Source organism: Triturus cristatus, chromosome 8 (assembly GCF_964204655.1).
Source record: "Triturus cristatus chromosome 8, aTriCri1.1, whole genome shotgun sequence".
Lineage (NCBI taxonomy): Eukaryota > Metazoa > Chordata > Amphibia > Caudata > Salamandridae > Triturus > Triturus cristatus.
Genome location: NC_140591.1, coordinates 277,773,596 through 277,799,599, shown reverse-complemented (window position 1 = coordinate 277,799,599; position 26,004 = coordinate 277,773,596). Strand labels below are relative to the sequence as shown.

At 46.2% G+C, this 26,004-nt stretch overlaps 1 protein-coding gene across 8 annotated transcripts in view; it reads left to right on the top strand.

The window, feature by feature from the left end:
- The window catches only part of C8H11orf65 (chromosome 8 C11orf65 homolog), a 356,377-nt gene that overhangs the window by 196,328 nt on the left and 134,045 nt on the right, over window positions 1–26,004 (top strand). For all 8 annotated transcript variants that reach the window (XM_085621519.1, XM_085621523.1, XM_085621520.1 and 5 more), the window contains one exon: window positions 16,124–16,257. In XM_085621519.1, the coding sequence (XP_085477645.1) occupies window positions 16,124–16,257 (134 nt within the window). The remainder of the gene's footprint in view (window positions 1–16,123; window positions 16,258–26,004) is intronic.

Genomic DNA, 26,004 nt, shown 5'->3' with positions numbered 1-26,004 from the left:
CCACTAATTAATGAGGTCAACATTCATTTCTGCAGCCTGTTTATTGGTCAGACAGTTTTCTTTGGGGCCAGATTTATCAATGTTTTGCATGGCCCTTGCACCACACAAGGGGGCGCAAGGGCTTTGCAAAACCTAAGTGAGATTTATCAAGTCATGCAAGGTCACCTTGTGTGGCCCTGGGTGACTTGATATATCTAGAGTAATGCAAGGCAGCGCAAATTGCGTTACTCTGCTGCAGGGAGGAGTTCCATGGGTGGAGCGTGGGTGTTCCCACGCATCCATCCATGGATTTTGGCACATTCCCAGATTTACCATTATTGGTAGACCTTGGAATGCATCAAAATGCTATGCATCTCCAGGTGAGGCTAAATGAGAAGAAATATTTTTATTTCTCCTTGTTTTTTCTGCTCTCTATGCATGCTGCATTTTGTAGCACACAGAGCAAGAGGAAAATGCCTCTCAGAATTGTTTTTGTGGAGGAAGATGTCCCTTCCTGCACAAAAACAATCCTACCTACAATGCAGGCACCCTTGCACCATGACACAAGAGTGTCTGCATTGACGCTAGGCAGCCAAAGGTTTGCCAGTGCTAGGAGAGGACAGGAATACGCCATATAATGTTAAATATGGCGCATTCCTGCATTTTCCATTTCAACCAGCGCAGCAAGGTGGCTTGCCGCATTGCGCTGCTTGAAAAAATGATAAGTATGGGCCTTGGAGTTTGACACCTCAGTTTACCTTCTGGAACTAGGACCAGATCCAGTATGTTTTAAAAGGACTTGTTCTTAAATCATACTGATTCCGACAGGAAAAGGAAGGTGTCATATTTTAATCGGGAGGCTATGGCAAAATCATGTTAGGGGAAGAATGTAGTTCACCCAAACTCAAGAGATATAGCCCACAAAAAAGTGATTCATGATACATGTGGTCTTAAGTTATTTGAGACTACCTTTTTCCCCCAGAACTGCTTTGTTAAGCTCTCTTGATTTTCGTCGCAGTTTATTTTCGTTCCAATTTGGTATAAAATCTTGCTTTTTGGCATGAATTTATTATGACTTTCTTGTGACTTCATAGCACTCTGTATATTTTTTTAAATAAAAAATGTATTTGAGTTTTAGCCAACATAAGATTATCAACAATTGCATGCACAAAAACGTACATGCCACTCTTGTACCCTCCCCACAACTCTGTAGATAAATAGTGTGCAGACAGTTCACTAAGGTACGTTATTAAACTGTATAGCTCGACGTTGTTTAATTGACTGTCCTTCTTTTCCTGTTGACCTCTTCATTGAAGTCCAAAGCCTCCCTGTCGTTTCTTGTCATACTCTCACTTTGGTTATCTCTGCACCCCTAGTTCCCCATAAACCACCCTCTCCAACCCTGTTCAAATGTTTCTGAATCATTCCCTTTCCTCGTAAATAATTTTTTTTCCTGACCATACAAACATCCGTTCCCCACATCCAGTCTTGTATTCTCTGGTGTATTTTACTGCTTCACTTCTGAGTAATTGCTCTCTTTGCAGATATGAGGCTCTGGTTAATCAGTGCTCGCTTGTTGGACGTTGCGTCCGATGCCAGCCATTTTCCCAGATTACTAGTGGTACTTGCGCATCCATACCCACTATGGTAGCATATTTAGTTTTTGTATCACCTTCGCTCAGTATACTCTAGGGTTAGGGCATTCTCACAATGTATGTAGGAAGGGACCTGTCTGATCGCAGTAGTTTCGTAAGCATTTATAATCTCCATCCCTACCTCGTTTATGCAAAAGGACACCGGTATAATAGTTTATTCTATGAAGGATTTTTTATTGGATGCAGCGGCTGCACCTCCCCTCCCCCAGCCAACAGCCCAAAAATAAAAAATTAAATAATAATAAACATGTGTTTTATTATTGTTTTATTTTTCTCCCCAGCATCTTGTCTCGGGGGCGGGGCCATGGGGATGACAGGCAGAGGGGGAGTGGCAGTGCACTTAACGGTATGGCTGGCCGTCATGCTCACTTAAGGTGTCCACTTGGGAGAACACCACAGCCGGTCTCTTGTATAATACACTCTGTGCAAGTACTTCAACTGTATGAGGCTGTTCTGAGTTCCCTTTAGGTCTCACTGTTGTTCTCCCCTATGTTAGCCTAACTGCACACGTTTCAGGCCACTTCACTTTGCACACGTTTGTTTTGTGTCACTTTATTATTTTAGAAATAGGCTGCACATGTATTTGTTATTCAGGACTTCTTCCTGGGACTTGGTCTGGACATTTCGTACAAGGTCAAACAACATTGTGCCCTGTTTTTCTCTATGGTCCGTCACTAACACATTCTAACATACAGACATAACAGATGGGGTCTGGTGCTAATCTCAGAGGTCACTTGTATATCACTGTGCTCACAAAGTTAAGGTAGGCTTAGGCAGATATACCTTTCGCCATGATAGGGCTATTCAATGTTTAGGGTTTATTAGTAATGCTAATTACACTACTCAGTTGTACGTGTTTTCTAATTGCAGCTCAGTTGCTTCATGATAGAGCACAATAGTTTCAATAAATATTGTAAACTTCCCTCGTGTCTCTTTTCTGTTCATTGTACCATTTTGTTGTTATTTCGTTTTCAGTGTACATTGTGCCCTTCCGTTCTTGCGTCATTGACTTTTTTTCCTGCCGTTCCCACTGCTGCCTCTGCCCCCGTTGACCCCGCCCCACTCCCGCCTCCCAGCTGCATGTCCCTCCCCCCTCCCCTACTTAATGGCAGCCACTGCGGGGGAGCGCGAGCAAGACCCCTTACCCTCGGTCTGAGGCCTGCTGTCTCCCCAACAGCTCTGCCGTGCTCTGCTCCACCGCAGATCCCTGATCTACTCCCAGGTAGGGTTTGAGAACGCTGTGCCTCGTGCCCATTTCAGTGACTACTACTCGCTATTGTGCTGTCCCCTCTTGTCTAATCTCGTGTCTTGCATTACTGTTATTCGTGTCCTGCATTGTGCCCTTGTGCCATTTACTGTTACTCGTTTCTTGCGTGTGCCATTTTGTTGTCATTTTGTTTTCAGTGTACATTGTGCCCTTCCGTTCTTGCTTCGTTGCCTTTTTTCCCGCTGTTCCCAACGCCGCCTCTGCCCCCGTTGACCCCTCCCCGCTCCCTCCTCCCAGCTGCGCGTCCCTCCCCCTCCCCTACTTAATGGCGGCGCTGTGGGGAGTGCGAGCAAGATTCCTGACCCTCGGTCTGAGGCCTGCTCTCTCCCCAACAGCTCTGCTGTGCTCTGCTCCGCCGCAGATCCCTGATCTCCTCCCAGGGAGGGTTCGAGACCGCTGTGCCTCGTGCCCATCTCAGTGACTAATACTCGCTATTATGCTGTCCCCTCTTGTCTAATCTCATGTCTTGCATTACTGTTATTTGTGTCCTGCATTGTGCCCTTGTGACATTTACTGTTACTCGTTTCTTGCTTGTGCCATTTTGTTGTCATTTCGTTTTCAGTGTACATTGTGCCCATCCGTTCTTGCTTCATTGCCTTTTTTCCCGCCGTTCCCTCTGCCCCCTTTGACCCCGCTCCCACCTCCCAGCCCGCACTTCCCTCCCCTACTTAACGGCGTGCGCGCCGAAGGCGTGCCTAAGCAAAACCAAAGGGGATGATGGACGGAGTGTTGAACATTGCAAGCACTCACCCCCAGTCAACTGATCTGGGTTTAATGCATCATCATTCTTTAGCTCACTCCGCCACCCCAGTTCAGACATGGCCATATGCAAATCAGTCTGACCCTGTGCCTCATGGGAACAGTCCAGCCCGAACTGCCAAGCCATGTCTTCCCTGGACCGGAAACAAGCATCCTGGGACCGGTTTCTGGCTAATCTGCCGTCATCAGCCAGGCTAACTTGAATCCAGTGGCAAAGTGAGCAAGGGACCCACGTCTGGGCATACCCTGCCAGCTTAGGGCGAACAAAGCAAAGCCAAAGGGGATGATGGACGGAGTGTTGAACATTGCAAGCACTCACCCCCAGTCAACTGATCTGGGTTTAATCCATCATCATTCTTTAGCTCACTCAGCCACCCCAGTTCAGACATGGCCATATGCAAATCAGTCTGACCCTGTGCCTCATGGGAACAGTCCAGCCGGAACTGCCAAGCCATGTCTTCCCTGGACCAGAAACAAGCATCCTGGGACCGGTTTCTGGCTAATCATCCGTCATTAGCCAGGCAAGTCCGTCTGCGTCCATCCGCAACCGGACTGCGGCCAGCGCCAGAGACCCTGGATCTCCGACCATCCATCGCTACGACACCACCACCCTCCTCGCACTCAACCCCGGAGACTCAGAGACTGCCAACAGGCCTCGCCGAACAAGACCCATGGCCAGTTCTCCTGCCTCCACTGCTGCCTGACCCTCACCACAACCCCGGCCTCCAACACCGCTGACGCCAGCAACGGCAACACCCTAAAATGCATCCTCCTCAACGTACGCTCCATACACAAGCACGTCACGGAAATCTGGAACCTACTTGACTCCCTCTCGCCCGACATCGCCTTCTTCACGGAGACTTGGACCAACGCCTCCTCCGCCCCCAACATCAACATCGCCATCCCGGACGGATACAAGATCCAGAGAAAGACCACCCAAACAACCCGGGAGGGGGCCTCGCCATCGCCCACAAGAGCACCCTCCTCCTCACCACCTCCAGCGAAACCTTCGCCTCCGCGGAACACCTGCACTTCCAGATCCACCCCCCAATGCCACACTCCGAGGAACCCTCGTCTACAGACCCCCGGACACCCTTCGCCACCACCATCACCGACTTCATCACACCCTACGCCATTGCATCAACTAACTCAATGGAAAACTGAACTTCCACCTTGACAACCCCAGTGACCCCAACTCCACCACCCTTCGTGACAACCTCGCCATCATTGGACTTAAACAACTGGTCACCACACCGACCCATAGAGCAGTACACACCCTCGACCTAATCTTCGCTACAGGAAACAGCGACCACTTCAGCCACACAATGCAACTACCATGGACTGACCACCACTGCGTACACTTCACCGTCGACAAACCCAAGGCACCCAAACCAGCCCCACGCCCACCACAAAGGAACTGGAGCAAGGTCACCGACGTGCAAATTAACTCCACCCTCACCCGAGACAGCCACACCTGGACATCCGGCACAAACATCACAGCCAGAGAATTCCACACTTGGATCTCCACTGGGCAGACGAGCTCACCCAGCTTTGCAACCCCGACAAACAGCGCCCCAGGAAAGCCGCCTGGTTCACCACCGCTCTCCAAGAAGCTAGGCGCACCTGCAGACGCCTGGAGAAGAACTGGAGAAACACCAAGACAACTGCAAACGACTCCACCTAGAAGGACGCCATGTCGGACTACCACAACCAAATCAGAACCACCAAGAGGAACTTCATCCACAACAAAATCCTTGCCAACTCCACCAAGGAACTCTTCAGTGTCATTCAGGAATTCACCAACCCACGCAGCGAAGCCACAGACATCACCCCGACCCAAGACCTCTGCGACAAGCTTGCAACCTACTTCCACCTCAAGATCAAAACCCTCTACAACAACTTCATTGACCATACTCCAGACGCCACAGCTGGCCCCCCGCCCCCCAAGAACACCAGCCAACCCACCATCTCCAACTGGACACCGATCATGACCGTAGACACCACCTGACCATGAAAGGCATCCACTCGGGGGCCCCCACCGATCCCTGCCCTCCTCACATCTACCACAGATCCGCGGCCGCCATCGCACCCGAACTGCAACGCACCATCAACACCACCTTCAAAACAGGCACTTTCCCAGACGACTGGAAGCGTGTAGAAGTCAGGCCCCTGCCCAAGAAGCCCACAGCGGACCCCACCGGCCTCAAGAACTACCGGCCCATCTCGCTCCTCCCCTTCACTGCCAAAGTTGCAGAGAAAACGGTCAACAGGGAACTGACACGATTCATCGAAGAGAACGCCATCCTCGACCTGTCCCAATCTGGATTCTGAAGCAACCACAGCACCGAGACCGCCCTACTCGCCGCCACAGATGACATCTGAACCCTCCTGTACCAAGGCCACTCCTCAGCCCTCATCCTACTCGACCTGTCGGCGGCCTTCAACACCGTCTCTCACTGCACACTAGTCGCCAGAGTGCACGACGCCGGCATACAAGGAACATTCCCGGACTGGATCCGATTGTTCCTCGCCGGAAAATGCCAGAGAATCAGACTACCACCCTTCCTCTCCGATGCCATGGAATCCCCTGCGGAGTCCCACAGGGGTCATCACTGAGCCCGACCCTCTTCAACATCTACATGGCCCCCCTCGCAGCCATCGTTCGACAACACGGCCTCAACATCGTATCCTACGCCGACGACACCCAGATCATCCTCTCCCTCACCCGAGACCCCACCACCACCAAACTCAACTTTCAGAAAGGAATACAAGACGTCAAGTCTGGATGACTAACAGCTGCCTGACACTCAACGTCGAGAAGACAGAAGTCCTTGTCCTTGGAGCCACCCCTTCAGCATGGGACAACACCTGGTGGCTGACCGCCCTAGGAAGCCCACCTACCCCATCAGACCACGCCAAGGACCTGGGCATCATACTCGACTCATCACTCACCATGAAGCGACAGGTTAACGCCGTCACATCCAGCTGCTTGAACACCCTCTGCATACTTCGCAAGACCTTCAAATGGATCCCCCCTAAGTCAAGGAAGAGAGTCACCCACGCACTCATCACCAGCAGACTGGACTATGGAAACGCACTCTACGCTGGCATCAACAAGTCCCTACTCTGCAAACTCCAGACTATACAGAACACCGCCGCCAGACTCGTCCTCGGCATCCCCTGGCGCGAACACATCAGCCAACACCTATGAAGACTCCACTGGCCCCCTGTGGAGAAAAGAGTCACCTTCAAAATCCTCACTCACGCCTACAAATGCCTACACAACAACGAACCCAAATGCCTCAATGACAGAATCAACTTCCACGTACCCAAAAGAAACCTCCGATCTTCCAACCTCACACTGGCTGAAACCCCGCTCACCCACAGAGCCAGAGCAGGCAGAAGATCCTTCTCTCACATTACAGCCAAAACCTAGAACGAGCTACCGGCAGACATCAGATGCACCCCCTCCCTTGAACACCTTCAGAAAGACTCTCAAGACCTGGCTTTTCGGCTAAACAGACCTGCGGACTCCATAATCCCCCCCCCCCCTTCAGCACCTTGAGACCCTCACGGTTGAATAGCGCGCTTACAATTCCCCTGATTGATTGATTGATTGATTGTGGACATGCATGAGTGAGAGAACGAAAGATGGTGATTTGTTTTTTTTTTTTTAGTAGTTTTTTTTAGTAGTTTTTATATAGCGTGAACTCGACCCAAAGATATCAGAGTGCTTTACATGAGCACCGGTTGCATTACAGACGGACACATTCATTTTATGGTCACGGGGAGATTAAGTGATTTGCCCAGAATCGCAGGAAGTTTGAATCTCCCGCCAGACTCAAACTTGGTTTCCCAGCTTCAAAGTCAACCACCCTAGCCATAAAGTCACGCCCTCTCTCACGGCTTCATGGGAGTGGCTAGGGTGTTGTGTTCTGGTGTGCCAATATACCCATTACTCTTGGAAGGTTCGGAGGGCAGGTATGAATGAATGAATGAACAATTTATATAGCTCAAACAAATACCCTAAGGACTCTAGACGCTAAAATACCCTAAGGCGGTGGTAACATCGGGATCGCTACTCTGGGTGATGTTATGCGCGGCACGGTATTGAAATCCTTCCAAGACATCCAGACGGCTTTTCAGATACTAAAGACTCAATTTTTTAAATACTTACAGTTTCGGCATGCCATTGCTCCCAGCCTAGAAGGCCTGGACTCACTGCCGGAGTTTAGTCCGGTGGAAGCAAAGATTTTTATGGGGGACCTCCTTGACCACAAGATCTCCAAAATCTATCAATCTCTGGTTACGCATTGTTGCCCCTCTTTGCAGCGTCTGCGGGAGGCCTGGGAGGGTGATGTGGGCCAGTTAGAGGAGGAGAACTGGACAGAAGCTCTGGCTTCCCCACGTGGGGCGGCTATTTCGATGCGCCTGCAACTTATCCAATTTAAATTCTTCACCGGGTTTACTTTGCCAGGGTTAGGCTCTGGAGGGTGGGCCTGGTGGCTTCCCCGGAGTGTCTCCGTTGGGGGCGGGAGGATGGGACCCTGATACATACCATATGGCACTGCACGGCGCTGGCTCGCTTCTGGAGGGGGGTACTAGCTTGTCTCTCAGAGGTTCTGGGGTGGGAGCTTCCCCACTCACCAAAATTAGTTCTCCTCCATGTGATGGAAGGGATCGGGGGCAACATCTATAAGCGACATCTCCTGCTCCTAAGCTTCACATTAGCAAAGAGAGATATAGCTAGGGCCTGGAAGGCGGTGGTTGCCCCATCGGTCTCGTCCTGGAAAAACGTTAGTATCTGCCTCGAGCTCCCCATTTTTGAGTCTAGAGGGTGCCCTAGGAAGCACTATAAGATCTGGAGGCGCCGGGCAGATTATCGGGGTCTGAAGCTGTAACCCCCGAGGGCGGACCGGGGTCGTGACCCAGAGTAGCCGGTTGACCTCTCCCGTTCCTTGCATTTCCCTATGTGTGGCTCACGATCTACCAATTGATAATGGTATGGTGGCTGTTGAGCTTTTGTGTGGACCGATAGCAGCCTGGGTCAGCTATATGTTGTTTCGAAATATGGAGACGGTGCACTGGGGGGTGGGGAGGGAGGTGGGTGGTTGGTTGGTTGGTTGGTTAAAGGAATTGATTCTATTTGTATCGCCTTTCATATTCTCCTGCTTTTCATTATGTAAAACGGTCAAAGTCATTGTTTTTTTTGTGTCTCTGCGATTCAGAGGTCTGCATTATATGTGCTAATTTGACAAATAAAATCTGTTTAAAAAAAAATAAAATACCCTAAGACGTCTAGGCGCTATGAGCTAGTCTGATGTGGGCCCATAGTTACTGAGGTGGTATGGTGACTCAGTACCTACATACTGACTTTCTGAGATGCCTGGCATAGTTCTGTTTCCAAACCGAATCCTTTCAACAAGGCAAAACTGAGAAGCAATCGCTGCCTCTCACGGGGATGCTAATACCTCTTTCCAGTCATCGTCCTCTAGTGGGCCGAGGTCTCGTTCAGTTTGGCCAGTGGCAGTCTGAATCCCCTCTCAGCTCTTCTGTCCAGAGCTCTTTGTCACCTGCAGTCCTTCTCCTGCATAACTGTTTCAGCTCCACCAGTAGTATTAATCAATGTTGCTCTGGACTGTCTTTGCAAAAAAGTATTACAGGTGGAAAAAATATGGCCTAGCAAGGAAACCATTAAAAGAAATCAATTCTGATGTAAGATTATTAAGTCACAAAGAAATTCTTCACCAACAATCACTCTAAATTCTCCCTTCATAGGAGTAAATTGTGGTTTTATAATGTGTACTTGCTCTGTAGGCAACTCTGCAGGTTCCTGACTAGGAGTCCAATGAAGTGAACTGCACTGAATCCGGCCAAAAGAATAGCATTTTGTGAAGTACACTGACAATCGTTAGTAGGCTTCAAGATTCCTCATTGAAAATAAGGATTGCATTCCTAAGTATGCATAATTAACAGTGATACATGCAGTAAAGGTAACTGCCTAGGTTATTACAAAAGTTACAACAGAATATAGCATCCATGTCACAAAATAAATTTCCTATTGTAATGATTGTCCCCTTTTCGGTCCTGAAGATGAAAGTTTTAAGTGCCTTCCCATTTCTTAATTAGCTATGCTGCCCTGAATGATATAGGGTGTAGTTCGGTATTTAATACAACTCTTTTCTCTAATCTGGCTTATTTTAAAGAATCAATGTGCAAGACCCATGAACAGTTCAAAATGCATTCTGTGTACTGGCATCCTTCATATATGGGATAAAGCACCCCCATTGTACATTACAATAGTATTGCAACTCACAGAGGAGTTCTGTGACCATGTAGAGGAACAAGGCTGAAGGCCAGATTCCTCTAAAAGGTCATGGAATACCACAGTGACCTGCAATCTACTTTTTACATTTGGCAGAGGGTATTTATTTAGTCTAATAGATGGCCACACCATCCTTCTACCAACCTAAGTAAAGGGCCCGTAGAAGGTTGAAACATGTTGGCGTATAGGAGTTGGTTTGGGGAAGCTTGGCTCTGTATTGCCAGAAGGCCTGTTAGATAAATACTCCTGGTAGCCAAGTACAAAGAAGGGACCTACTTTAAACTCCACTCCCCAACCCTCAGAGACCATTGATTTTTCATCCAGAAAATAAGAATTTGAAGTAGCTGTATATATAGTTAATGTAAATTTGTTGAACACACATTTATATGTTTCTCCTTGTGGACCTTCATTCCATATGATAATGTTTTCTTTTGAGTTAAGTAATTGTGTTTCTTTTCTTATGTACGTGCTGCGTCAAATGGATATATGTACATTTTACATAAAAACCAAATGCATGAATTCTAAATATAAAGTCAGGATATTGTTTATGGCTCATAATTTGTGATTCATTCTGGCATCCACTCTGGGACAGAGCTGAGCGCTGCTGAGGTGCTGATTACGCTTAGATTGCATTCTTTGCACATGTTCTCATTTTTAAGATTTTAACAATCACTTACTCGTTGTTTGTTCGTTGGAGCCGCCCTGCACCCCGGTCCGTCACGGCTTGTGCCGATTGTACGGAGGGTGGACCTAGGGCCTGACTCCTCCCCCTCCCCCCACCACTTCCGGGGCACTGGGGTTTAAAATCTACGGCCCGGCGAACGCGCAGCGGACAGAGCTGAGCGCTGCTGAGGTGCTGATTACGCTTAGATTGCATTCTTTGCACATGTTCTCATTTTTAAGATTTTAACAATCACTTACTCGTTGTTTGTTCGTTGGAGCCGCCCTGCACCCCGGTCCGTCACGGCTTGTGCCGATTGTACGGAGGGTGGACCTAGGGCCTGACTCCTCCCCCTCCCCCCACCACTTCCGGGGCACTGGGGTTTAAAATCTACGGCCTGGCGAACGCGCAGCGGACAGAGCTGAGCGCTGCTGAGGTGCTGATTACGCTTAGATTGCATTCTTTGCACATGTTCTCATTTTTAAGATTTTAACAATCACTTACTCGTTGTTTGTTCGTTGGAGCCGCCCTGCACCCCGGTCCGTCACGGCTTGTGCCGATTGTACGGAGGGTGGACCTAGGGCCTGACTCCTCCCCCTCCCCCCACCACTTCCGGGGCGCTGGGGTTTAAAATCTATGGCCTGGCGAACGCGCAGCGGACGCGCCGGCGGCGCGCCGGCGGCGCGCCAAAGGCAAGCCCGTCTGCGCCCGTCCGCGCCAGGACGCTGCCAGTGGCCAGTACCCCTACTAATGTTACCTTGGAACCGCATGTAAATACTCCGGTACGTATAAAATATTCCAGCTCTGATCTCATAGCCATCAGAATTCAGAGCCATCAAAGTAATCCTCATAGACCTGCATGTGTGTTCCCAGCTGTCCTAGAAGGCCCCGTCTCCTGCAGACACTGCAGATTTCAATGCTCAACTCACAATAGTACTAATTCGAAGATACTACCTTCCCAACTAAAGCCTCCTAATGCGTTACTCAAACCAATATTAACCTGGAATTGCTTCCTGGCCAATGTGCGCTCACTACCCAAACATGCTATTAATATTTGGGATTTGTTGGCCTCTAACCATCCCCATATTGGGTTTTTAACCGAGACGTGGACTAAGCCTCATTCTAATCCCGATATTGCTATCGCTCTCCCGGAGGGCTATAGCATTCAAAGGCAAGACAGGCCTATCAGGGCAGGCGGAGGTCTGGCTATCATATTCAAGGACCCTATTAAAGTAACTATTATCGAACAGCATTGCACCAACCTGATGGAGATAATGATTTTCAGAATTGACTTACATTCACAATTCTGTTGGAAAGGTGCCTTGGTCTACCGACCACCGGGACCTTTATCTAACTTTTCATGTCGACTACTGGAAATAATCTCTCCTCATGCAATTTCCACTAATAACTTTTTATTGCTTGGGGACTTCAATGTCCAGGGAGAAAATACTAGCAACAAGGAAACTCACTCCTTATTAGCAGACCTATCTACTTTAAGTTTAAGCATTATAAACACAAATTCTACTCATCAGGCCGGGCACATGCTCGACCTTATTTTAACCAACTCCTCGGACATCCGATACAATGCGACGACTCCTCTTGAGTGGTCTGACCATTATTTGGTGGACTTCTCAATCCTAAGCAAACAGGAGTTAGGAGGACATGAAACCAGACCCACCAGAGTCTTCAGACAGTGGCGTAGAGTCATTCCTCAATCCTTTCAGGATCTCTTTATCCCCCCAAGTTTCAATGGGTTGGATGACATTGAGGACCATGTAACAGCTTTGAATGCTAACCTTGAGGCAGCTATCAACCAATTAGCCCCATCTAAATTACAACTCAACCCTCTTAAACGCGTGCAAGCCCCTTGGTACACACCCACTCTGAAAACAGAGAAATCCCGTTGCAGAAAGTTGGAACGGACCTGGCGCCTCTCACATAATCAAAATGATAAAACCTTATTCAAAAATGCTTTAACAACTTACCACAAAAATTTGAGGCTTGCCCGCAAAACGCATATTGCGACTGAGATTGACAATGCCGGAAATTCCTCTCGTACGCTCTACCAAATATTAAATACATTCACCAATCCTAAAGCTTGTAATACTGATGCTGCTCCCTCACAACACCTCTGTGACAATATAGCAAATTATTTGTCTCAGAAAATTGAAAAAATATATCAAAAAATTACCTCGACTATTAGGCCCTGCCCCAGTCAGCCCCTAAACTCTATCCCCGTTAAGGAGACACTACACACCCTAGATACCTTCCCTTTATGCTCTTTACCGGAAGTTGCTGTTCTCCTAAAAAGTACCAATTCTGGCTCGCCGCTAGACCCTATGCCTGCCAAAATTGCAGCTACTTTGTCAGCCTCGCTCGCCAGTCCTATTTGTGCTATCCTTAATAAGTCACTGAAGGATGGTGTCCTTGCGGCTGAGTGGAAGGCAGCCCAGGTCGTTCCCATTAAGAAAAATGTGAAGCTGTCACCTGAGGACTTTACCAACTACAGACCCATTTCTTTACTCCCCCTCCTCAGTAAACTCCTCGAAAAACACATCAACAAACATCTTTCCATGTTTATTGAATCTTCCCAATGCTTAGATGAATCACAATCAGGTTTCCGTCCAAAACATAGTACGGAGACTACATTAGTGGAGGTCATAGACAACATCAGAATGGCAGCAGATAAGGGTCAGGCAGTGATATTGGTCCTGCTTGACCTGTCTGCTGCCTTTGACACCATATCTCATCAGGTCCTCATCACCCGACTTGAGGAGATGGGTGTTAGAGGTAAAGCGCTAAGTTGGCTGATTGATTTTCTGACCAACAGGACGCAAACTGTCAACCTTGGTCCCTATAGCTCGTCAACCACCGGTATCAGCAAGGGGGTTCCTCAGGGCTCTTGTTTGAGCCCTACATTGTTTAACATCTATGTAGCCCCCTTGGCTGGATACCTCAGACGGCTTGGGTTTGACCCCATATCCTATGCCGATGATACGCAACTTTTGATGTCTTTCGACAAAGCTAGTCCACTTACCCTGGACTTGTTTTCTGAGGGCATGAAAGGAGTTGCGCATTGGATGAGGGAAAAGTTTTTACAACTAAATTCTGATAAATCAGAAATCATGTTGTTTGGAGAGGCAAAACTAAGATGGTCCCCTAGCTGGTGGCCAGAGGAATTGGGCTCTGCCCCGTCCCCTAAAGATGTTGTAAAGGACTTGGGTGTGCGCCTGGACAATGATCTTACTTTTGAAGAACATGTTAACAGTACCGCCAACACCTGCTTCCACACTCTCCGCATGTTGCGTAGGGTTTGCCCCTTTCTTCCTATAACCACCCGTAAATCCCTGGTCCAATCATTGATTATCAGCAGATTGGACTACTGCAATGCTTTGCTAATTGCAGCTAAAGAAAAATCTTTACACAAACTGCAGGTGGTTCAGAACACCGCAGCCCGATTAGTAAACAACGCACTTCCCAGGACCCCGTCAGCCCCTCTGCTTCACGACCTCCATTGGCTCCCCATAAAAAAGAGAGTCAGATTCAAAATCTGTTGCATGGTTTTTAAATCCCTGCACAACTTGGGTCCTGGCTATTTTGCTCGGAAACTTGTTAGATATACTCCTACAAGATTACTGAGATCCAGCCAACTTGCATACCTGCAAACCCCTCGCATTAAATTGGCCCGGATGGGAGGTAAGGCGTTCTCCTATCTGGCACCCCGTTATTGGAATCTCCTCCCATTACATCTTCGTCAATGTACCAACCTAGGGGTCTTTAGGAAATTACTGAAAACACATCTTTTCTAATCGCACTTCCTCAGTGGTCAATCAGCAGTCTAAAGCGCAGAGATACCCCGTATGGGGTGATTCGGGCGCTATATAAAACCCGTAAATAAAAATAAATAAATAAAAAAATAATTGAAGCAGTGCCGAATGAAGTGTATTTTGAACTGAAGTAATAAAAGTTAAAATAAGTAATTTGGTACATACTCTAGGATTTGATATGAGGTATATAACAAATTGGGTTATTCTACGGTTGATGAAAGTACATAATGTTTTTAGTCTTTACATGATCCCCACCCCAGAATCCTTAACTTGATCAAATCCTGTTTTGTGACTAAACTTTCTAAAAGTGGCATTTTCTGAATAGTAACTTAAAATCTCAATTTACCAGTAAAGATGATTTTATATTACAATGAATTTGAGTATAAACAGCATTTCTCTGTCTAATCCCAAACTGAAGTTTTTATTTACTTAGTGTAATAAGGTACCCCAGTGCTAGTCTATGAGAGAGCTAGCCTTACAACAGTGAAAAACAACTTTAAGAGTTTCTCACTGTCAGGACACATAAAATGTAAACCCACATGCCCTACTTTTTAAATACCATAAACCCTGCCCTATGAACCTTTAGGGCCTACATTAGGGGTGACTTGCATTATTGCAGTATTAATAAAGAAGGTTTAGGCCTTGCAAACGGTTTGTCTTGCCAGGTCGAAATGACTGTTTAAAACTGCACTCCAGGCTGCAGTGGCAAGCCTGAGACATGTTTTTAAACGTACTTTAGTGGGTGACACAATGAGTGCTGCAACCCACTAGTAGCATTTAATTTACACGCCCTCTGAACATGTGGTACCATTTACTAGGGACGTATAAGTAAATTAAATGTACCAATAAGGTGTAGGCTACTTTTGCCATGTTTAAAAGGGAGAGCACAAGCACTTTACCACTAATTAGCAGGGAGAAAGTGCACAGAGTCCTTTAAAGCAACATAAACGGGTTCAGCAAAGGAAGGCAAAAATCTGTGGTGATCCTGCAGAGTGGGCTTGGTCCAACAGATGACCACAAACATGAGATTTGCTAAGCGTATGAACCATAGGTTAGAAATGTTTATATAGTCATTGATGAGATGGTAAATGTTTTTTGATGTTCAATTCAGAAAAAACTGAAAATAAAGATATTAAAAATATATCAACCAATTCGTATTCATCGGAACTATAGTAAGCGCAACCATGTGCGATTTGTATTTCACTGGAGATGCTTTATTTCTTTGGCTACTAGGTGGTATTGTTAACAGTGTATGTTTTATTCATATAACTCCTCCTTTATAATCGTTTTGTCAGTGTTTTTTATTTTTTATTTTGGGATTGTTATTTGTATTACTAAGTATGCGTTTAGATATTTTTTATTTATTGATAATATATTTAGGTATTTTGGCTGTAATACAATAACATCCAACGAGTTGGCCAATATAGAAGTCATCCGGTTTCTATGTTATATTTTGAGTATTCGTTACTTTAAATGCATGAGTTCACAAAAAGCCCACAGTTAGCTTGCTGATTGTTTATTTTGTGCAGAATCTTGGCTGACTTTATACATTTATGATTGCTTTGGATGTGTTTGAGAACTGGATGTGGGGTGCATGTAATATTTGTAGGCTTATAGAAATCATTTTAAAGCCATCATATTTCTCGTTAGCCATTGAACAACCTGGAAAACCTTACTTTTGATGACACCAATAAGAAAATGGAATTTCACTACTCCAAACTGATGAGACGACAAGAAGTTGAAAAAAGAAACAAACGAATCAAAATTCAATGGATGAAGAAAATGTGGGTTTATTCAATTTCCAAAGTGTAGTTGTGAGTATGATTTCGTGAAATATTTAAGTAATAAGACCAAAAGTGCTGGTAGCTTATAATCTACTTTTCAACGTCCCTCCACTGAAAAACACTGTTCTCTGTACCCAAACCTTTATCTCCCACAATAAGGATTGCTGAATAGGTCTTTGAGGATGTCTGGTTGGGTTTTGAGACCTGTCATAAGTTCATTCAATAAATTCCATCTTTAAAATACATGCATGCTTTCTAGCATTGTTAACAATGCTTACAAAATTTACAGTTGAAGCAGATTTCATAAAACTGCAAAAGTCAACAAACGTATCGCGCGCTGTTTTTTCTTGTCTGAACACTAAATGATGGAAGAGCAATAGCGGCTGCTACCGGTTTTGGGTGGTGGCGCGGGGTACGAGTGGGGGGGAGCGGCGGGGGAGACTGGGGATGAGGGACGACAAAGAAGAAAAAAAAACACTTACCTAAAACGGCCGGCCGCCACCTCTCCTCTGTTCTCCATCCTCTTCCTTCTTCCTGCAGTCCCGGCCAGCAGCAGGAAGCACCCGGCTCCCAGGTTCCACTGAGCCGTTGGTCTGAGCACTGTGGATCGGTGCTCAGATGGGGAATGGAAGGCTTTGCATGTTCCTCATCAGGCTGCGCACGGGCCGAGAGGGCCGGTCAAGCAGTCATACCCACTTAAGAGGTGGAAAGCGCTCCTCTTCCCTGCTGTGCTCAGCCCTGCCCGAGAGCCACTGACTGCAAAGGAAAACTAAAATAATAATAACAATAGTTATTATCATTTTAGTTTTTCTTTTGTTCAGTGGGGCGACGCTCCTCCTCCATAGCGGAGGAACCACTGGGAAACAGTGGTTCTTGTTATGGAACACTCATTGAACTTCTTACATAAGTAAGTGAGATGGGGAGCGTAAGAAATGTATGCAATATGTGTGAGATTTTAGGCAGAATCTGCAGTTGGTGATGGTGTTTGTGGATAGAAAGAGAACAGAGAAAAATTACCAAAAAATTGCCATAAATAGGTTTTCCTTGTAACAATAAATCTGTGATCATGAACAGCCCAGAGAGCAGCTCAAAAGGCAGTCTATGAAGTGGCATATTCCAAGTATGGGATAAAGTACCCTCCACTGTAGAATATAAGGATATTGCAAGTCACAGAGGACTTCTGTGACCCATTAGAGGAATAAGACTGAAGGCCAGATTCCTTTGAAAATTACAGGACATCACAGTGTCCTGCCATATGTTTTTTACATTTAGCAGAGGGTATTTTATTTCTTCTAATACATGGTCACATCAGCATTCTACCCCCAAATTACTTAAATCCTTGGTATTTTGCTCTTTCAAACAAAAGAGATAGTGCAGTTAGACATGAAGAATAGAAGCAAAATCTGTGGTGCAAAATTAAAGATACCAAAATGTAATTAGTAATATATTGCATCAAGATATTAAAATCAGTTTAACGAACGTCAGATTAAAAACTGCTGTTACTCAGATGTATAGAAACATTCACAGAAATTATTCGTCTAATCACCCATTGCATGCAAAAATAAACATGTTACCTGAAGTAGATGCCAGAATGGCTCCCATCTTGGCCAAATATGTTCATGCCCCCATAAAATGGATCGACCACTTTTGGCACTTAAGTCAAGATAAGCTTCTAGACATAACAGGACCCCTTACAAAAAATCTTGATATGGCTAAAGAAGTAAAAGAGTGTGGGGGGGAGGGGAAGGGGCCCTAATCTCCCCGGAGATCGATTGACAGTGTTGACATGTGCAGTCATGTTCAATTTGCGGTCGTTGTTATTTCGAGGTAACTAGTGTTGGGTGTGGTTCCGAGTTTTGCTGGCCACCAGTTGAAGTTCCATGGTGAGGTGTTCTTGTCAAATCTCACTACTTTCACTAAATAGCTAATTTCTTCTGATCACAAACAGATCAGAAGAATGGAAAGCCAGTTTTTATTGTTTAAACTGTAGCTGCAATATTCCTCCGTGATCTGCATTTCACAGTGCGGCTGGTTCTGGCAGGCATTATGATGTCACAACTTAACTGCAATAACTTATTACATTTGAGTAGCTGTGTCATTTCGATATTACGAATGACTAGAGATGTCATACTCAACTGTAATAATGAAATTAAGGATGGGCTTTTATACAAGGATTACCTACTCCCATGTATAAAAAGAATAACTGTTCTCCCTTGGTTGCTAATATGAACTTTTGGAATTCGAACTAGGTTCAAATGGGTCAGTATCGGAATTGTGGAATGTGGAAGTACACACTGTTATCTTTTTACATAGGTAGAAGGAGGTCTTAAAATGGAAAGCCTAATGATCAAGACAAGCTCCCATATTACATTAAAATGCAAGAGGCATGAATCAGAGGAATGTACTATGCAAAGGAGTGAAGTGTAATTACCACATAATTACAAAATCAAGAGTTGGTTAGCCAGCTAAACTCACAGGGCCGAGCTACTGCACAACCACGCTCCAGACCTACTCTTCTTCACAGAAACGTGTCTAAACTCAACCTCTGCACTGGACATCGCTATAGCCATCCTCGTCGGCCATAAGATTGCCAGGTAAGACTTTCAGCAGAAGCCTGGAGGTGGAGTCGCCATCATATTCAAAGATACCATCAGCTGCACCACCTACACGGACACCAGCTACATGATATATCTCATGTTCACTATACGCATCACAGCCAACTTCTCCCTCTGTCGAATCCTTGTATACAAACCAACAGGACTCCGCACCAGTTTCACCAGTGAAATCATGGACTTTGTTGCATCCCTCATCATCAATGCCAGAACCTTCATCTTTCTCGGAGACCTTTACTTTCACCTAGAATACTGCACCAGCCCACACTCGACAGCCCTTCTACAAAACCATGCAAACCTTGGCCTCACCCAACATGTTACAGAACCCACCCATACTGATGAACACCTATTGGACCTGATCTCCTCAATCAGCAACATCACAGTTGACAAGCCAGCAACTATGACCTGAACAAACCACACCCTTGTCAAGTAAAGCATCCTCTCCTCCAGCCGTAGCTATAAAAGCATCACAAAATAAGAGTGGGCTTTTGCCCTCTCTGCACACTGGCTGGAGCACATCAGCAACTTGCCAAAAGCCAGAAAGAACCTTAGCAGTTGGCTCACTGCGTGAGCCGACATCCTGGCTCACCTCGAGCACAATTCAATGGCAAGACCCCAACCACAGGCCAGGTAGTACACAGAGGAACTCAGGCTGACGAAACGCCACTACAAGTAAATGGAGTGCAATTGGAGAACAAGTCAAGACACCACAGAAAAAGGCATTGTCAATTCAGCAATAAGACTTAATCACAGCAGATATGGAACACCAAGTGCACAGCTCTTGCAGATCGCATCTATGTCGACACAAACATCAGCAAGGAAATCTTCGCCGTCATCAACAATTTCACCACACCTCCTACTGCCTTCAACAACACGACCCCCTCACAACACCTTTGCAACAAAATCTCTGAATTGTTCTGTAACAAAATCACCTCCATATACAGCATCTATGACCCTCAAACGGACCCTGTTACTGTCACAACTCCGCTTCACACCACAGCCAAAGAACAAACCCACACCTTGTGGCCCACCATCACCACCATTGAAATAGCTGCTACCTAGATGACCATCCACTCGGGGGTGGGCTCCATCTGACCCTTGCCCCCACCCCATGCATTCACCAAAGGACTCCTACATATCAGTGAAGAACTAACACCCATCATCAATGCCTCAGTTGACTGAGCCACATTCTTGGACACTTGGAACCGCGCCATCGGCATGCCCCTGTTCAAGAAACCATTCCACTACTGACCAATTTTCCTCCTACCATACCTTGCCAAAGTCTTAGAGAAGCTAATCAGTTGATGCCTCATTGATCACCACAGCAACCACCAGCTTCTCGACACCATGTAGTACGGATTCAGGCCCAACCACAGTATAGAAACAGCACTCATCGCCGACACAAACGACAGCTGCATTATTCTTGATAAAGGAGACACAGCATCCCTCATTCTCTTTAATCTCTCTGCAGCATTTGACTTGGTCTCACACCTCATCCTTATAAGGCACCTGCATGAGATCGGCATCCAAGGACCCACTTAATGCTGGATCTGCTCCATCTTAATGGATACAACACAAGCTGTCAGTCTATTACCTTACACCGCGGAAGCCTGCAAACGTATCTGCTTATCTGCTTCAAGATTTATCGCTCAGCAACACCTTCTTCAACCCATACATGAATCCTCTGGGGGGGCTTTTCGTGTGGGTATTGGGGTACCTGAAGAAGGGCGCCAAGGCTTGCCCTGCCCTAAATCTGCATCTGAATCCCCTTGGGAATCATTGCCATCTACAGGATTTGGCGAGTAGGGGCAGGCGACGTCCGGGGATAACTCATCCATCATACAGACCCCTGGATTGGGGGTGTTAAGCGACTCCTCTTCAAAGAAGAGGTGGGACCCATAAAGTCTTGAGCCGTTAACAAGATTCAAGGTCAACCCCCTGGTGTTTAAATTTCTCCCTCGCCTAGGAGGAGCAAAGGCATGTTTTCTCCTGAGGTTGTGAGACCATGAAGGGTCCATGTTAGTGTTCTTATAAAGGGGAGAGGTTCTTGGCACTTCTAGGCCAACTGCAGAAGCCTCTTTTCAAGGGGGACCATGACTTCTGAAACAGGTTTATGTATCGAGGCATCTGCCTCCTCACAGAAATCCTCATCAAGGGGAAGGCAGGAGACCTACTCCTCCATGTAGGAGTCTTCAGAACTCTGCATGGTAGGTGCTCTTTTAGTGTGGGAGGTGGGTTGCAGAAGATTTTAGCAAGCCAAAGGGGCTCAATTAGAGGGACGTATGCCCAGGGACACCAAACGCCCTATAGGTTCTGAAGGGCAGTTAATTTATGGATGGAAGGATAGTATATGCCTGTGTCGGTGTGCGAATATGCTAGGAATTTATGTGGATGATTTACAGACCCAGGAGTTGGGGGGAGGGGGTTCGTCTCAAGTAGTACTCTACGATCAGGTGCAATGCTCTATTCTGAGCAGGAAATTCTGCGGAGCTGCTGCACGCGTATCGTGGGGAGAGGGCAAGCACATCCCAAAGGTAGAGTTTGTTAATGGAGCGCAGTTGTAGCAGATTGCGCCGCAGTGTCAGACTCGTCAAGAACACAGATGGAAAGCTGTGCAAAAAGCGATCCCACCGCCAGCTGTAGGAAAAAACTAGATGTTAACACATTGATCATATAGAGCATACATAAAACATACATAAAACAATACATGGAAAAGAAAAACCCCACCCTCAAAAGAGTAGCGCAGGGACCACGTAACTGAAGGCTGCTGAAGCAGCGAAGGAAGAGGGAGACTACCAACTGACAGAGGACTTTAGAGGACTGCAGACGATGTGATTGGCTGGGACTTTGTGTCCTTCCCTTCTGTTCATGGAAAAGAGAGTTCCCTATGGTTCTAGTTGGAAATAAAATGAGGAAAGTAAAAGCATAATCCTCGCCTCCAGTCCTGACCTAGAATCACTTATCTGAAGCATTTTTAGTTGCTGGTTGTGTGCTGGGCACCAGGCAGCATGCAGTTACTGATTGTGATGCACAAACACAAGAAGTTCTTATTTCAGAGCGGGAAATCGGTGTAGGGTGCAGTTTTAGTATGACCAAGAGCAAAATCAGATGGCATGACTTTCAGGTCTCCTGGCAGTTAGCCTGAATCTTGCAAGAAGCTGCATGTTCTTTAGGCTAGCATGAGGGGTCTGCAAGTAAAGTACATATGCATTAGTGACAAAGACAGCGAAAATACAGCACTGACGAAACATGTGGCCCCACCCTCTATGTGCTGAAAGGAATATGTTATACCATACTAGCTTGCTAATGTCTGACAAAACCTTGGGTGATCAATTCCCCTCCAACTCATGCAGGGCATTCTAAGAACATACTTGTTACTCCCCAAGGCTGACTGATTTCATAGCCACCTTTTAATTGTTTTATCCTTGAAGCCTTTCTCACTGATACTGTGATCATTGGAGCATAATGTGAGCTTGAGATTAGAGAGAAAGGTACCTTTTTTATGTCTATGGAACTTATTAACATGGAGTGTACCCTCTAATAATAAGCTTATGAGTGGCATACAATATGCAAAGCTTCATGTTGAGTGGCAAGCACTGTGCACAATGCAGTCTGCTAATAGGCATCACCTTTGGATCAGCATTAAATCTACAAATTAACCCAGGCATAAAGTGCAACTTTTTTACTTGCATTTCTTTGTGATGGTAGTTTATTCTATGCGTTTAAACTCGAATAATGTTATTTATTTTGGTGCCAAAGCAATAAAGATCTCTTTGGTTGTCCTTATGCAGTACTGAATAGCATCTTCATGGGTGAGGACTTCTCATGCATGATCCCCGCACTATACAACTCTCCCTCAGCCAGCGTCTATATCAATGGCGTTTCGTCCAATCGCTTCCTACTACAACAAGCGACAAGCCACTGCCCCCATTTTCCCGCCTATGTTTTTCCTTGCTATTGAACCCCTTTCAATATCAGTCAGAGAAGACCCCATACTCATTGCCTCCCCTTCAAATCAAGTGTATACAAACGTGCAGCCTATTTGTGTGATGTTCTCATATTTACCGAATACGAGGTAGCCATACTCACAATACTTGACATTATAGATAGTTTTCCTAAAGTCTCTGGCTACTCCCTTAACAAGGATAATACTGAAATCTTCCAAATAAATAAACTATCCCACCCGTCGCTCTTGAACAACAATGGTCTAATATTGGAAGAATCTTGAGTAAAATAGCTGGATATTTGGTTCGAAGCACCTATCACTGAGTCAATAAAATCCCAAAAATACAATGAAAAATCAACACTACACTAGATTGAGCAATTATTAGTCTTGTGGTCTCCTAAATTCATCATCTGGCGAGGATTAATAGAAGCAGAAATATTGATATAATCACTAGTTAATTTACTTATGAGAAAGCCGTCAATCCAACTATTTGATGATTTCATTAAGAAATTGGATAACTACCTATATGAACTTTTTATGGCAGTCTAAAAGAGCGAGAATCTCCTTACTCAAACTAAGACTCCCAAAACATCTGGGGAGCTCAATTCAGCCGATATTTCACAAACAATAAACAGCTTCCTGGTGATACACGGCATCCACTGGATTTTGGATAACAAGCAAAAACCACCTTCTTGCTCACTGTATATTCTGAATCAGACGAACTCTGGAACTGCTGTGACAAATCCAAAGACCTTTGACACATTTACTGGATTACACCCTCCTCAAGCCATTCTGACATGAAGTGAGTATGGACATTAAGAAAATTCTAAAAATGAATTGGGTCCCAATCTTTCCCTCAATTACTCGTCACCTTCGCTAGTTTGCTGACTTCTACTATAAATAAAGACGACTTTCTGCTGCTTGACCTTATGGTTACATAGGAGGTTAATTAAATTCTATTAAAATGAAAACACTTTAAGCGTCTTTTTTTCCATACTTTGTAGGCTTGGATCCAATTTATCAGAGAGGAAGATGACACACTAAGGGAATTATTTATGAGAGCACTACATCACTTTTGCACCACATAAAGTGGTATACGTGTGACGCAGGGCTCTCATAAAGATTTATGAAGCCACGAGAGCCACCCTGCATGGCTTTGAGTGGCCTCGTAAATCATGAGTTAGGCGACGCAGTGCAAATCGCTGTGGCACCTTACTCTGCACCCAGGAGGCGTTCCATAGGCATTGTGGTGGGTTTTCCCACGTAACACACATGGAATTTGATGCTGCCTCAGATTCACAAAGTGATGTAAACCTGGGGAAGCTCTAAATCGGTACGCCTCTCATGAGGGGGAATGAGGAGAAATATGTTTATTTCTCCTTGTTTGTTTCTCTTTCCATGTGTGGTGCATTCAGAAGTACACATAGAAAGAGAAAAATGCCTCTTAAGATAGGTTTTTGTGCAGGAAGGTATCTTTTCCAGCTCAAAAACTCTGCCTGCAACGGAGACACCCTTGCACCATGGTGCAAGGGTGCCTATGTTGGAGCTAGGCTGCTTGAAATAGCGCCAGTGCAGGCAGAAAGGACAGGAATGCACCGCATTGCTTAAATACGGTGCATTCCTGCCCTTTAACTTTGGAGTAGGGCAGCAAAACAAGGTGCCTTGTTGCTCTGCCCTATGCCAAAATGCCATAAACTGCCATTACCTACCTGTGTTCAGGTACCATCACTCGTCTTTTCCAATTCCAGTGAGTCCTGTTTCCCTATCACAGGGTGCATCAGAAGTTTAGCTGTCTATCAAACACCCTCTTTCGGGTGTCGACTTTCTCTCTTCCAGTACCATATCTTTGTCTCTCTTCTTTTATCACATCCCTCTTCTTTCTTTTCTTTAATTATTTTCTTTATTGGTTCCCAAAAACAGAACTCTAATAGAAATGGGATAACGTATCCCCCCCTGCCTTTTATTGTAAGGATATTGCAAGAAGCAAAGGAGTTTCTGTGAGCATATAGAGGAGAAAGGCTGGAGACAGAGTTCCTTTATAAGGTCATGGATCTCTTCGGTAAATTAATCCGTCAAGGATTTGTAAAGTGCCGCAAATCACCCCTGAGTGTCTCAAGGCACTGGAGATGTTGGCTGCTGCGAAGTGGGTTGTTTGTTTGAACATCCAGGTCTTGAGATCTCTCCTGAATTGTTGGAGTGACGGTGTTGCTCTGATGTACAAGGGAAGGTTGTTTCATGCCTTGGCTGCAAGAAAGAGCGTCCTCTGCTGTTGGTTCGGCGGTGTGGGTGAGAAGCTTGAAGGTGATTCTCTTCTTGACTGGGAGCCAGTGTAGTGCCCGCAGGTGTTGGGTGATGTGGCAGTGGCGCGGTAGGTTAAAGACTAATCTGGCGACTGTGTTCTGGATGTTCTGGAGTCTGCGGGTGAGGTTCTTGTTGATCCCGACGTAGAGTGCGTTGCCGTAGTCCAGTCTGCTGCTGATGAGGGTGTGGGTGATGGTTTTCCTGTGTTTGAGGGGGATCCAGTTGAAAGTCTTACGTAGGAGACGGAGGGTGTGAAAGCGACGAGGTGACAGCATTGATCTGGCGGTCCATTATGAGTTCGGAGTCCAGGAAGACTCCGAGGTCGCGTGCGTGGTCCGTGGGTGGGGGTGTGTCTTCGAGGGCCACCAGGTGTCATTCCAGGCATCAGGATGAGGGCCTATGATGAGAACTTCGGTTTTGTCTGTGTTCAGTTGTAGGCAGCAGTTCTTCATCCACCTGGCGACTGCTTCCATTCCTAATTGAAAGTTGTGTTTTGAGATGTTGGGTTCGTTGGATAGTGAGAGGATGAGTTGTGTGTCGTCTGCATACGATACAATGTTGAGTCCGTGTGCTTTGATGATGGAAGCGAGAGGGGCCATGTAGACGTTGAACAGGATGGGGTTGATGGAGGTTCCTTGAGGGACTCCGCAGGTGGTTGGCGTGGGCTCCGAGATGAAGAGAGGGAGTCTGACCTGCTGCGTTCTCGCGTAGAGGAATGAGCAGATCCAGTCAAGGGCTTTCTTCCAGGTTCCTGCATTGTACAGTCTGTGGGCTAGGGTGCGGTTTGAGACTGTGTCGAAGACCGCTGAGAGGTCCAGGAGGATGAGGGCCACAGTCTCTCCTCTGTTGAGGAGGGAGCGGATGTTGTCTGTCGCGGCGATAAGGGCG